The sequence below is a fragment of the Ranitomeya variabilis genome, chromosome 1, assembly GCF_051348905.1.
Source record: "Ranitomeya variabilis isolate aRanVar5 chromosome 1, aRanVar5.hap1, whole genome shotgun sequence".
Lineage (NCBI taxonomy): Eukaryota > Metazoa > Chordata > Amphibia > Anura > Dendrobatidae > Ranitomeya > Ranitomeya variabilis.
The window spans coordinates 551,310,534-551,324,918 of record NC_135232.1 but is presented as its reverse complement, the minus strand read 5'-3'; the positions used below and the strand labels follow the sequence as shown (position 1 = coordinate 551,324,918).

The 14,385-nt window shown below is 55.1% G+C and overlaps 2 protein-coding genes across 7 annotated transcripts in view; one reads left to right on the top strand and one right to left on the bottom strand.

The window, feature by feature from the left end:
• CKS1B (CDC28 protein kinase regulatory subunit 1B) overlaps positions 1 to 9,809 on the bottom strand; it is a 57,563-nt gene extending 47,754 nt beyond the window's left edge. The window contains exons 1-2 of the mRNA XM_077255775.1: positions 9,636 to 9,809; positions 8,663 to 8,790 (exon numbers count right to left, since the gene is read on the bottom strand). Coding sequence (XP_077111890.1) covers positions 8,663 to 8,790; positions 9,636 to 9,694 — 187 coding nt within the window. The 5' untranslated portion in view covers positions 9,695 to 9,809. The remainder of the gene's footprint in view (positions 1 to 8,662; positions 8,791 to 9,635) is intronic.
• Positions 9,767 to 14,385, top strand: part of SHC1 (SHC adaptor protein 1) — a 43,751-nt gene continuing 39,132 nt past the window's right edge. For 2 of the 6 annotated variants that reach the window (XM_077255764.1, XM_077255752.1), the window contains exon 1: positions 9,859 to 9,995. Coding sequence is in view for 4 of the 6 variants with exons in the window: in XM_077255755.1 (XP_077111870.1) it covers positions 13,886 to 13,897 (12 nt within the window). In the remaining 2 variants the exon portion in view is untranslated. Of the gene's footprint in view, positions 10,038 to 13,851; positions 13,898 to 14,385 lie in introns of all 6 variants that reach the window. The other 4 variants (XM_077255755.1, XM_077255732.1, XM_077255746.1 and 1 more) reach the window with 4 other exon arrangements.

The following is a 14,385-nucleotide window of genomic DNA, read 5'->3' as shown; positions in this document are numbered from 1 at the left end:
TGCATAAGGCACATTCCTTATGTTTGGATTTATGTGTCTTTTTCTTAGTCTAGTAATGAGGGGTATATAGAAGGAATAGGTCAGCTTAATAGGCAGAATAACATTTACACTCACCCAGTGAAGCTCAACGGTACCGATTCTGGAGGCGGGGGCACCACTCGGGATCTAGGTACCTCGTCCTCTCTACCTTGCTGCCCCCTGCTCGTCGATCGCTGCTCTCTGGGGCGTCCACTGCTGCTCTTTGTGCTGGTGCTTTTCACGCTGCCACTTCTTTTAGCGCTGCTACTCTTAGTGCTACTACCTTTAGCACTGCTGGTTGGTCGTACCGCTACCGCGGGTGGGTGCGCTTCATTAGCCGGTGACATGATGCACACGCCGGCTTTCTGCCTGCACCCACTTTGGAGTCTGGTGCCACGTTCCCTGCCTCCCCCGGAAGCGCTCTAACCACTTCCGGGTCAGACACGCCGGATCCCTTCCCTGCGCAGTAACACAGACGCCGGGAATTTTGAAAAAAGCCTGCTGAGGTCCTACCGCTGCTGGGAGCTCCGGCACGCGTCCTCGTGAAACCAGGCGGCCCACCCCAGACCCGGTCGCATGGATGCTGGCGATCAGACTAGGGGGGGGCTGCATGCAGGGGCTCCCCCATCGCTGCTACTGGTACCACAGTCCCTGTTGTTCCATCAGACACCATACAGACGGATGCATTGGCCCAGGAATCCTCTTCTTACTGTAGGTATTCTCAGCATTCCTATAGGAACAGGAAACCAAAACTGAGGAGGAGAGGGGGACCGCCTCCTTTTATTCTGTAGGTTTCCTGTTCCTATGGGCGGATCCCCTCTGTCATGTGGGTGCTGTCGTGGCGAAGAGTAAAATCAGAGCATACTCAGGCAGTGATAAAAATGCTCCTTCAAGAGATTCCAATCTAAAAAGACATTTACAACTCTGCCACCCAGAAGTTTACAAAGCTGTGGTTGAGAAAGATCACAGCAGCACCAAGAAACCAGAGACCAGCACTTCCTGCCAGGCAAAAAAGAGGAAAATATCTCAAAAATCAATTACAAGATATTTTATAAGTGACAAGGTTACTGTAACAATGACAGCAGATGTGTTTAAAAGACAGCTCATCGAGCTTGTTGTGAAGGACGGTGTACCATTATTTGCATCACCAGCTTTTACAGCCCTTATTGGAGAAATGGCCCGCAAACTTGGTGTTTCTCTGGAAAGAGAAAGTATTAGAAAATTAGTGATTGAAGAAGCCCTTAACCAAAAGGAAGATATTAAAAAGACTCACAAGAGACCCTTTGTGCTTCTTAAAATGAATGCATGCACACGTCACAGAGTGAACTATTTTGCTATTAACGTTCGATATGTTTGTGACAAAACAATTGTTTCCAAGACGCTGGCAGTAAAAGATACTAAAGCCCATCACAGCAGCCAGTTTCTCCAGACCTTAGTGGAAAAAGTTCTGCAAGATTATGAACTCAAAAAAGAACAGGCTCTTGCTATTGTAACTGATAATGCTTCAAATATAAGTACAATTAAACTGATGAATGAGAATCGAGAAGGTGAACAGCAGCTAGAAGAAGCTAATGAAGCAAGAGGAGGCTGCGCCCGGCGCGCACAGGCCCGGAGTGACTGCTGTGCTGCGTCTGATTAGGAGGGAAAGACCCGCCCCCGGGAGCATTTCACGGTATGAGGGGGCACATTTTATAAGCATTTATTTCAGCGTGTGCAGGGAGCATAACTAAAAGAGCCACCTAGTCAGAATGCATTAGTGCTGCACAAGGTGGCTCTTTTAGTTACAAACGCCTGAGGTGGGGGGGCAGGGGGGGGGGTGACAGGTTCCCTTTAATCCCCATGGATGGAAAAGTACGTCACACCCTTTAATGCGACACTGTGACTTAAGTCGTGGCGATCACATTAAAATTCAGAAGCCATCTTACCTCAAGGAAGATGGTGACGGCATCCCGGGCTGCGTACTCCCCCATCCGGCCTCCTGATCGCTGTGATTGGCTGTTCAATTCTGAACAGCCAATCGTAGCCTCTCTCATTGGCTGAAACAGTGAGGTCCCAGGCTTGGATGAAGTATCGATGTACTCGATGCTAGGGCGGTGCCTGGCAACGACAAGCATCGTCCAAAACTGCTTAGATTGGCGCGATCTACGATCACATCCATCACGCCAATCGCAGGGCACAGCGGCGGTGTTACCGTGCTGTGCCCTGCTGGTACCGGCCTGGATCGGTGCTGTAATAGCACCGATCTTAAGTCGGTACCTAGGACAGGCCTAGAATGGCCTGCAGCTGCTGATTGGCGTGATCGATGTAATCGTCAATCGTGCCAATCACAGGGCACGTATGCAGTGACCACGCTGTGTCCTGCCAGTCACCTGCCTAAGATTGGAGCTGTGAACTCTGATCCTAGGCCGGTGCCTAGCAACACCGATATCACCAGGGCCACCTCTGATTGGTGGGATCGATGTGGTCATCGATCCCACCAATGACAGGTCACAGCAGCGGTATGACTGCTCTGTTAGCTGTCTGACTGCTCTGCAGGAATCCTCACACTAGCTGAGGATTCCTGCAGAGCAGTCACACAGCTAGATCTCCTCCTGTGCTGGGACTTGTGGTGCCACAGTAGCCTGTGACACCACAATTCCTGCTGAAGAAAGAAGAGAGACTACAACCGTGTTGATCCCCAATCCCTGCCCGATCTCTCTTTATCCACCCCAATCCCCCTCTTTTTACCCCCCCTCCACGCTGCCTCCATGCGCATATTTAGCAGCCACCGAGCGTTGATTGTTAACACAGCTCACCGATCAACACTCGTGCTAGCCTTGTCAGCCCCCTTTGCGCCAACTCCGTACGCACATCTCTCAGCCGCCGAACTGCTGTTTTAGACTTTTTTTTTTTTTTTTTTCACAGGCATTTTTTTCTCCCCATTTGCTTTTTTTTCTTTTAGCTTTTTCTTTTCAGATAATAGTTTGCACCAAGCACTATCAGTTATAATTAAAGTACACACAACGCACCAGATTCACAAAAAAAAAGTCCCACACGTCACGTTCGTCCCAACAGCGTTATTCAGTGGAGGAGGCATATTTTCTTTCCTTGCCTCTGTCACTGATAGCGAGGGAGAGGATCCCACATTTCTATACTTTTCAGATTTTTTATCCTCATCCTCATCGGGTCCTACGGAACCGCCACGCAAGCGTCCCAGGAAAGAGGAGGCAGTGCACCCCTCTTCGGACCCCGTATTGACCTCGCCACCCCCCCCCCCCCCCGAAAATTATAAGCCACTGATTCCTGATTTTGTGCAGAATTAGGAATCAAGTTTGACACAACCGGCCTCATAGAACTAGACTTTTTGAAAGTCTTTCACTGAGGAATTTGTTAACATCATGGTGGAGCAAACTAATTTGTACGGTCGGCAGTTTTTGGCACAAAACCCCGGTTCATCATTTTCTAACTGGTCTCCTGTAGACGCAGTTGAAATGATGCAGTTTTGGGGCCTGGTCCTTCATATGGGGATCCTGAAGAAGCCAGAAATTCAGCAATATTGGAGTGTTGATGTTTTATACAACACTCCCGAGTTCTGATTGGTCATGGCCCGGACACGTTTTGAGGCCATCCACAAATTCCTGCATTATACCGATAATGCAGTGTCCCCCAAGAGATAACCCCAACTTGTTTGACCCAAAAAAGTTTGCTGAAGTGTATGTGCCCCTAAGGGACATCTACGTGGCTGAGTCCTTGGTTCATTTTAAGCCTAAATCGTCCCCATTCTCCAATATTACTGACCCATCGGAATCAGATGCCTGCTGCTTCGGTCTCTTTTCCTCCACCTTTTCTTGCTTCATCAGATGTTTCAATGAGTCTTGGATCTCTGATTTTATTATGGATTTTAAATCCATAGCAATATTGGAGGTTGCTTCAGAGATGGTCTTCTGAATACAATTGGGGCAATCTTTTTGTGGTGGACTCATGACCAGCCCTGTTCCTCTGGGCAGTTTTGCTGCCACTTGCCCGACACCTCCAGGGACACAGAGGTGGCAGTCTGTTGCTGCAGCTCCTGAAGCATATCCATGCTTGAGGTTGCTGCAAGGTGCCATATTCTGGTGACCATGCCATTATATATAGGGATAGTCCTGCCACACCTCTGCCGGTACCTCCCTGGTTTCCAGGTCATCATATAATTTAAATCCAGCAGTTGTGAGCCTCAGCCAGCCCTGCAAAGACGCGGATAGCTGCATATTCACGTCTGGCGCGCTGCATCATAAGGACACCGAATATTATATACTATGTCCTGTGCAAACCCGGGCGGCCATGCTTTCTAGTTTGATAGTCACTGGGGTGTGCTGGAGCTTCCACCAGTGCATTCAGCACATGTACAGTTCCAGAAGCATGTCCTGGCGCTCTCAGCACGTGGTGTTCTTGCAGCCCCGGCGTGCACAGACCCAGGACCTTAAGGCTGGAGACTTTTTGCCAAGAGGTCTCTTCCTGTACCGACCTCTTGGCCAGTGGATGTATCCTGCATCCAGAAGGCATCCCGTCCCAGGACACCCTCCAGACCAGGGCAAGTCTTTAGTGTACCGCTCTTCCTTCGGTTCTTTCAAGGACAAGAAACCAGGTGATGCGGAGCTGTAGTACCCTTTTATTCAGTAGGTTTCCTGTCCTTGATGGGCGGATACCCTCTCACATGGTGCTGTCACGGGAGAAGGGGAAAATTAGGACACCGTAGTCCTGTAACATGAATAAGATATGTTGTACAAACCTCTAGGCTTGGAGGGTCATTTAAAGCCCATATTGTTTATTAGGGATGCCAGAATCATCCTGTGCTTGAACCATCATGAATCATAGAACGAGCCATGTATAAAACCCCCTGAGGAACCGAATAGACGGGGAAACGTGTTGAGTCAGAGGCATTATCAGTGTCACAAGAAGTTCCTCAGCATATCTAGATTATCAATATTGTTTGCAATCATATGAGCAAGTTCTAGATTTATGACTCTAAATTTTGGTCATTTCCCCCCCCCCCCCCGATGCTGGCAGTCTACAAGGTGGCCAAGAAACCTTATGATAGGATTTAATTTTGATGATTGTGCTCCATGACCATTTTGACATTATTTCTCTTACCTCTCCTATATTCCCACTTGTATCTAGCTAATATAGGGCATAACAGGAGAGGAGAGGGAGAGCCACCGACAAGAGGGGGCGCCAATCCAGTATCTTATAGGGCACCAACCTCTGCAGTCAGGTAGTATCAGGTTAGTTCATGAGTTAGGGAACATTGGCTAATATTTTTGGGCCAATATTCTGGATATTGTTTATAAAGGACCTATCCACAGTATCTTCTGCGTGGTCCTATTCACATTGGAAAAATAACAGGTGGAAACATAGTGCACTTTACACTGGTGTAATGGTGTCTTTTTAGTCTGTCATAAACAAATAAATCTTTTAAAAAGGGATTATATGCTCATGCGGACCACATTCATACAAGGAACTTTCACATTCAAGTCAGCCCTCAACCCCTCCTGGACCGGACGACGCCATAACCCTCGTATCCTCCTTTTCCCACTACCCCAAACACCTCTACCTCCCTCCTCCGCCTCTCAGACCTCCCTGACTTTGCTGCATATTTCAAAACCAAGATTGATCAAACACAAAGCTTTACTGCTCAACCACCACAGCCCCTATGTATAACAGGTCATTACGCCTCCCCCATAACTCTCCTCCCCACCCCATCACTGAAGGAGAGCTTGCTCATCTCCTCTCCAAATCACACTTTCTACCCAACCACATCGCCACGCTTATTCCAGCCCTAACCCATTATTAATTTCTTCCCTTCTGCTTTCAAACATGCCACGATACCTACCCTCAAGAAACCATCCCTCCACCCGACTGCTATGACCAGATATCGCCCCATATTGCTACTCTAATTTGCTCCAAACTCCTTGAAAAGCACATCCATGACGAACTTTCCTCCCACCTCTCATCTAACTACCCATTTCACAAACCAAAATTTGTCCCCATCACTCCTCCAAATCTGCCCTGAACAAAACTACTAGCGACTTACTGCCAAAGCTAACAAACATTTCTTTATACTCCTTGTAAACCCATCATCTGCCTTCGACACTCCCTCCTCCTACAGATCCTTTCTTCCTCAGTGTCACAGACCTTGCCCTATCCTGGATCTCCTCATACCTCTCCAATCGTATAGTCAGCATCTCCCACTCACACACCATCTCCTCATCTCACCCTCTCTCTGTTGGAGTCCCACAAGGCTCTGTTCTGGGACCCCTCTTCTCCATCTATACCTTTCGGTCTGGAACAACAAAGTCGAATGGCTTCCAGTACCATCTGTACGCTGACACTCAGATCTACCTCTCTGCTATCCAGAACCCCAGAGTGTCTATCAGCCATATCCTCCTCATAACAATTCCTAAAGCGCAATGTGGACAAAACTGAACTCATCATCTTTCCTCCATCTCACCTAACTCCACTAACCGATCTATCACAATACGTCATATTAGGGCTCATTTCCATTTGCGAGAAACAGGTCCGTGTCTCGCATGTGAAAACCAAGCTCTGGCGCCGGCACTTTGGAGCGGAGCGTGCAGCTCCATGTGTTGCTATGCGGCCGCACACTCCGCTCCCAAGTGGCGGCGCCAGAGCTTGGTTTTCACATGCGAGACACGGACCTGTTTCTCGCAAATGGAAATGAGCCCTTACACTTTCCCCTGTACCGCAAGTCCGCTGCCTGGAAGTAACCCTCGACGGTACCACGTTCTTCCACCTGCACATCCAAGCTCTTGCCACATCCAACAAAAACATTTTGAGAATCAGTCCTTTCCTCAACCCTGAATCTACTAACAGGTTAGTGCATGCCCTCAATCTCCCGCCTGGACTACTGCAATATTCTCTTCTGTGATCTATCTGCTAACACTCTCGTACTTCAACAGTCCATCCCTAACTCTGCTGCATTAGTCACCTCTCTCCTTGCTATTCCTTGCCCTCTCCATTCTGCATGTTCCGTCATTGGCTCCCAATTCCCCAACTATTCACTTCAAGCTGCTAACATTGACCTACAAAAGCCATCCATAATCTGTCTCTCCTGTATATCTCCGATCTTATCTCCTGATACATCCAAAAGTAATCTACGGTGCTTTCAAGACCTCCTTATATCCTCCACACTTGAGCTTTCCTTGTCGCCTGCAAGACTTCTGTGTCGCACCTCCCATCCTCCAGAATTCTGTGCCCATCACGTTCAATTATCCCCAACCTACTGCTTCCTTCCCCATTATCCTGTAGACTTTATGTCCATTAGAGAGGAGAGGGCCTTGCCCCGTCACTGTTAGTATTATATTTGTATCTTGTATAATTCTAAATCTAAAAATATTTCAGACTGTTCATAATTTGTTCCCCCTTGTCAAAAGCCCCAATTCTAGCTGCCAAAAATAACATTCATGAAGCAGAATTCTGTCTCCACCATGACTCACTGTGGGAATGATGATCATGGCTTTGTGCCTTGTTGAATTATGGCCACAAAGTCCCTTCTCAGTCTCAGGCAGAACACATTTCCTGCTTCTGGCCAACATGATTGAGGTTGGCAGAATTTTTTCAGCCTGGATGATTTTGTGTGTTAAGAAAGGCTTCCGTTTTGCCCCTCGACCCTACAGGCCAGAGATATGAAGTATGTGGGAGCTTGTTGTCACATGCAAAACACAACCAGGCCTGGACAGAAATTCTTGTAGCTCCTTTAAAGAGGTCAGCCTACAGCACCACATTTTTTGTCTTTTCACCAATGTTTGAGGGACGTCCAGTTCTCGGTAATATCAGTGTTGTGCCACATTTGGGCCTCCTCGTGATGACGTTTTCTGAGTCCATGGTCGATCTAATGCCTGGGAAATCTTTTTGTCCCCTTCTCCTGACTGACAACTTTCCACAGTGAGATCCTTTGCTGTGTTGTCGACTGTTTACAGAAAATGTCAGGCACGAATATCCTCCTAGAGCAGCAACACTTTCTCTGTGGTTAATCAGAATGGCTGTAAATGACGGCGGCCGAACACTGACTCGGTAAACAACTACACTAGATAACTACTTGGTAAAAAACCTGTCATCCAGCCAAGTTGTAAAAAGGAAAATAGTTACAGCTCTTAAAAGATGACTCACAGCGCTGACACTTATTCTCCAACTTGTGCCCTTCTCCTTCTGGCAGCTGGCTATCGGCTTCAGGGCAGACCCTGACTGATGACAGCCACCAAGTCAGGTTCTGCCCAGAAGCTGATGTCCAGCTGCCAGGGGGGAAGGGCATAAGTTGGAGAATAAGGGCCAGCGCTGGGAATATTGAGGTTTCACAGAAACTTCATGGATGTCAGTAAAAGCGCAATAAGTGATGAAATGTTTAGAATTGGCCATCATTGGCCGCTTGGGGGATCAAGGCACCCTGACAAGAGTGGCCACGCACTGGACAGACAACCGAAGACAGCCACATTTTTCTGCTTCCAATACATCAGGAATGAAGTGTCCCCTCTCCTCAGTGCCAGCAGACCCCCCCCCCCAGTGCCAGCTCAGTCTGCTTGGTGCCAGCAGCCCTCTGTAAGATGCCAGCAGACAACTAGTATATCATCAGCGCCAGCAGACCCCCGGTGGCAGCACCAGCACTCACCAGGCTCGTGGATCATGTAGTGCACCCAGCCCTGGCTCTGCTGCACCCCCAAGTTCCGCCATTCAGTTTCAGACATGAGGTGGCTCCTCGGTACCATCTTGGCAAGGTCCTTAGGTAACATAACGTGGCTGCAAGAAAGGAAGAGAGTCAGGGGGGAGGCGAGAGAGCGGCCCCAACAGAAGAGTCAGGGGGGAGGGAAGAGAGCAGCCCCAACAGAAGAGTCAGGGGGGAGGCGAGGGAGGGGCCCCAACAGAAGAGTCAGGGGAGAGGCGAGGGAGGGGCCCCAAAGGAAGAGTCAGGGGGGAGGGAAGAGAGCGGCCCCAACAGAAGAGTCGGGGGAGGCGCCCCAAAGGAAGAGTCAGGGGGGAGGGAAGAGAGCGGCCCCAACAGAAGAGTCAGGGGGGAGGGAAGAGAGCAGCCCCAACAGAAGAGTCAGGGGGGAGGCGCCCCAACAGAAGAGTCAGGGGGGAGGCGAGGGAGGGGCCCCAAAGGAAGAGTCAGGGGGGAGGGAAGGGAGGGGCCCCAAAGGAAGAGTCAGGGGGGAGGGAAGAGAGCGGCCCCAACAGAAGAGTCGGGGGAGGCGCCCCAAAGGAAGAGTCAGGGGGGAGGGAAGAGAGCGGCCCCAACAGAAGAGTCAGGGGGGAGGCGAGGGAGGGGCCCCAAAGGAAGAGTCAGGGGGGAGGGAAGAGAGCGGCCCCAAAGGAAGAGTCAGGGGGGAGGGAAGAGAGCGGCCCCAAAGGAAGAGTCAGGGGGGAGGGAAGAGAGCGGCCCCAAAGGAAGAGTCAGGGGGGAGGGAAGAGAGCGGCCCCACAAAGGAAGAGTCAGGGGGGAGGGAAGAGAGCGGCCCCAAAGGAAGAGTCAGGGGGAGGGAAGAGAGTGGCCCCAAAGGAAGAGTCAGGGGGGAGGGAGTATACGCGGAGCGCAGCACAAGGACTTCAGGCGCTGTCCCCGGGGCTCCCCCGGCTTCGGTTACCGGTACTCGTAGCTGTCGTCGTCGTACTTGTCAGAGTAGTAGATGTGTTTGGCGGACATCTCTCGTCCTCACTACCATAGATCGTTCCGTCCGCGCTTCACGTTCAAACCTGAGTTCCTGTCTTGGTTATTGGCGGCCGGGCACAGCCAATCACCGCTCCAGATTCTTCGGTGGGCGGAGTCTCTTTTCAGAGCGAGGCTTGAGATACATTCCCGTCCAAGATGGCGGCTCCTCCCCTGTGACGCGGCCCAGGCGGAGCCGGAAGAGGGAAAGTTTCGTGTTTAGAGAAAGACGGAAAGTTTCTTGTCAAAAGATTCCGAATCTGTGACTCCCCTTCCCGTCCCACTCCATGCTGCCCCGGTGAGTGCGGGTATGTGAGGGGAAGGCTTAGCCCACGGAAAGGTCAGTCACCCCCAACCTGTGTGTGGCACTGACCACCTACCACAGATAATGACCCCCCCCGTCCCGATTCTGCCACCCCGTCCTGCTTCTGCCGCCCTGTTTCTGCCGGCCCAACCAAAAGTTTCTGCCGGCCCAACCAACCCCCCCCCCCGCCCTGTTTCTGCCGGCCCAACCAACCCCCCCCCCCGCCCTGTTTCTGCCGGCCCAACCAACCCCCCCCCCCCCCGCCCTGTTTCTGCCGGCCCAACCAACCCCCCCCCCCCGCCCTGTTTCTGCCGGCCCAACCAACCCCCCCCCCCGCCCTGTTTCTGCCGGAACAACCAACCCCCCCCCCCGCCCTGTTTCTGCCGGAACAACCAACCCCCCCCCCCCGCCCTGTTTCTGCCGGAACAACCAACCCCCCCCCCCGCCCTGTTTCTGCCGGAACAACCAACCCCCCCCCCCCCGCCCTGTTTCTGCCGGAACAACCAACCCCCCCCCGCCCTGTTTCTGCCGGAACAACCAACCCCCCCCCCGCCCTGTTTCTGCCGGAACAACCAACCCCCCCCCGCCCTGTTTCTGCCGGAACAACCAACCCCCCCCCCCCCCCCCGCCCTGTTTCTGCCGGAACAACCAACCCCCCCCCCTCGCCCTGTTTCTGCCGGCCCAACCAACCCCCCCCCCCCCGCCCTGTTTCTGCCGGCCCAACCAACCCCCCCCCCGCCCTGTTTCTGCCGGAACAACCAACCGCCCCCCCCCCCGCCATGTTTCTGCCGGCCCAACCAACCCCCCCCCCCGCCCTGTTTCTGCCGGCCCAACCAACCAACCCCCCCCGCCCTGTTTCTGCCGGCCCAACCAACCCCCCCCCCCCCCCCCGCCCTGTTTCTGCCGGACCAACCAACCCCCCCCCCCCCCCGCCCTGTTTCTGCCGTCCCAACCAACCCCCCCCCCCCCCGCCCTGTTTCTGCCGGCCCAAACCCCCCCGCCCTGTTTCTGCCGGCCCAACACCCCCCGCCCTGTTTCTGCCGGCCCAACACCCCCCCCCCCCCCCCGCCCTGTTTCTGCCGGCCCAACCCCCCCCCCCCCCCCGCCCTGTTTCTGCCGGCCCAACCCCCCCCCCCCCCCGCCCTGTTTCTGCCGGCCCAACACCCCCCCCCCGCCCTGTTTCTGCCGGCCCAACACCCCCCCCCGCCCTGTTTCTGCCGGCCCAACACCCCCCCCCCCCCGCCCCGTTTCTGCCGGCCCAACCCCCCCCGCCCTGTTTCTGCCGGCCCAACACCCCCCCCCCCCCCCCCGCTCTGTTTCTGCCGGCCCAACACCCCCCCCCCCCCCCCCCGCCCTGTTTCTGCCGGCCCAACACCCCCCCCCCCCCGCCCTGTTTCTGCCGGCCGAACACCCCCCCGCCCTGTTTAACCCCCCCTCCCTCCCCGTCCTGTCTCTGCAGCATCTTTCTCGCTCCCCTTTCCCGCACCTGTATCGGCTTTCCCGCTCTCCTCTACTGCGGCTGCTGCCCCAAGTGGTCAATTCTTTAAATTATATTTTCCCCTTGGAGTTCTGCTGTCTGGTTCTCTGTCCGTCCATCTTCAGGGGTCTCAGAAACCAGTTTTCCAATTGTTTCCTTCCCGCACATTCCAGTCTGATCTATAGGAGTCGGCTATGTGAGCAGGACTGGTCAGGCCAAGCTGTCACCCTCCGTATTCAGTCACTGATGGCAGAGCTCTGCACTCTGCATCCAGTACATGTTTGATATCTCACCAGTTCGTATTCTGCATCAGTGTAGGGGTGTGTATAACGGATATAAGTGTAGCAGATGTGTAGAAAGCGGTGTTTTGCAGGCGGTGGAAGAGGTGCAAATGCATGTGGTGTTGTACAGGTATGGGTGGCGCGTGTGGGTATTGGTGGCATGTGCAGGTATTCCCCCGGTGTGCAGGTATGGGTGGCGCGTGCAGCTATCCTCATGGTGTGCGAGTATGGGTGGCAAGTGCAGGTATCCTCGTGTGCGGGTATGGGTGGCAAGTGTGGGTATCCCCACGGCATGCAGGTATGGGTGGCGTGTGCAGGTGTCCTCGCGGTGTGCAGGTATCCTCGTGTGTGGGTATGGGTGGCATGCGCAGGAGTCCCCGCGGTGTGCAGGAGTCCCCGCGGTGTGCAGGAGTCCCCGCGGTGTGCAGGAGTCCCCGCGGTGTGCAGGAGTCCCCGCGGTGTGCAGGAGTCCCCGCGGTGTGCAGGAGTCCCCGCGGTGTGCAGGAGTCCCCGCGGTGTGCAGGAGTCCCCGCGGTGTGCAGGAGTCCCCGCGGTGTGCAGGAGTCCCCGCGGTGTGCAGGAGTCCCCGCGGTGTGCAGGAGTCCCCGCGGTGTGCAGGAGTCCCCGCGGTGTGCAGGAGTCCCCGCGGTGTGCAGGAGTCCCCGCGGTGTGCAGGAGTCCCCGCGGTGTGCAGGAGTCCCCGCGGTGTGCAGGAGTCCCCGCGGTGTGCAGGAGTCCCCGCGGTGTGCAGGAGTCCCCGCGGTGTGCAGGAGTCCCCGCGGTGTGCAGGAGTCCCCGCGGTGTGCAGGAGTCCCCGCGGTGTGCAGGAGTCCCCGCGGTGTGCAGGAGTCCCCGCGGTGTGCAGGAGTCCCCGCGGTGTGCAGGAGTCCCCGCGGTGTGCAGGAGTCCCCGCGGTGTGCAGGAGTCCCCGCGGTGTGCAGGAGTCCCCGCGGTGTGCAGGAGTCCCCGCGGTGTGCAGGAGTCCCCGCGGTGTGCAGGAGTCCCCGCGGTGTGCAGGAGTCCCCGCGGTGTGCAGGAGTCCCCGCGGTGTGCAGGAGTCCCCGCGGTGTGCAGGAGTCCCCGCGGTGTGCAGGAGTCCCCGCGGTGTGCAGGAGTCCCCGCGGTGTGCAGGAGTCCCCGCGGTGTGCAGGAGTCCCCGCGGTGTGCAGGAGTCCCCGCGGTGTGCAGGAGTCCCCGCGGTGTGCAGGAGTCCCCGCGGTGTGCAGGAGTCCCCGCGGTGTGCAGGAGTCCCCGCGGTGTGCAGGAGTCCCCGCGGTGTGCAGGTATCCTCGTGTGTGGGTATGGGTGGCATGCGCAGGAGTCCCCGCGGTGTGCAGGAGTCCCCGCGGTGTGCAGGAGTCCCCGCGGTGTGCAGGAGTCCCCGCGGTGTGCAGGAGTCCCCGCGGTGTGCAGGAGTCCCCGCGGTGTGCAGGAGTCCCCGCGGTGTGCAGGAGTCCCCGCGGTGTGCAGGAGTCCCCGCGGTGTGCAGGAGTCCCCGCGGTGTGCAGGAGTCCCCGCGGTGTGCAGGAGTCCCCGCGGTGTGCAGGAGTCCCCGCGGTGTGCAGGAGTCCCCGCGGTGTGCAGGAGTCCCCGCGGTGTGCAGGAGTCCCCGCGGTGTGCAGGAGTCCCCGCGGTGTGCAGGAGTCCCCGCGGTGTGCGTATGGGTGGCAAGTGCGGGTATCAACGTGGCACGCAGGTATGGGTGGCGTGTGCAGGCGTCCTCGCAGTGTGCAGGTATCCTCATGTGTGGGTATGGGTGGCAAGTGCGGGTATGGGTGTGTGCAGGCATCGTGTGTGGGTATGGGTGGCAAGTGCAGGTGTCCCCGCAACGTACAGGTGTCCCCGCGGTGCACAGTAGGAGGTCCCGGCCCACACCCTCGTGACAGATGTGTCGGGGCTCGCTCTCTGGCATGTGGGTGGGGATCGAGAAACAGGAAGTGACTGTGAATTGTGGCCCAAGGAGCAGTGCTGTGTGGGGTCTCAGGGTCTTTGGCTGCCAGGGGGTCTGCCTTTGTATCACATTACACTAGTGGGCAGGGGTCCTCAACCCCCACCTCCAGTACTTTAACCCCTTCTTGTCGCTGACATGCAGGTAGCTGAAGACCAGGCAGAAGTGAGACGCAGAGATGGAGTACGTGGTAAGCACAGTTGCCACGTCTTGTCCTGGTGTCCGCGGTGGTGGGCTGTGTGTTGGTGGAGGGCTCCTGGTGATGAGTACCCTTTGCAGTCATGTTTTAACATCGGGAGTGGTCGGGTGCCCGCTGCCTGCAGTGCCCATGCCTTCCTCTCATCAGTGCGGGACTTTGTAAAAATACAAGGCACAGCATCCTATTTCAGAGCCTGTGTGTGCTGAATGACAAGGCACAGCATTGTTCCATGCATAATGCACTACAAGCTATGCTGGGACTTGTGGTTCTGCTCTGTATGCTTGGGGCCATATTCACATGGTGGTGCGTCCCTCAGTGGTCGCCCCTTGCTCTGGAAGGTAGAGTGTGGTGGACAGCCCACAGATCATCAGCCACCGGCCTCCCCTCTTCCTCGGCCTCGTTTCCTGTGTGGGGGAGGATGGCAGGAAGTCGAGTCCCAGGAGAGCGCCTAATGGCCATGGTGAGGGCTGAGGAGGTGG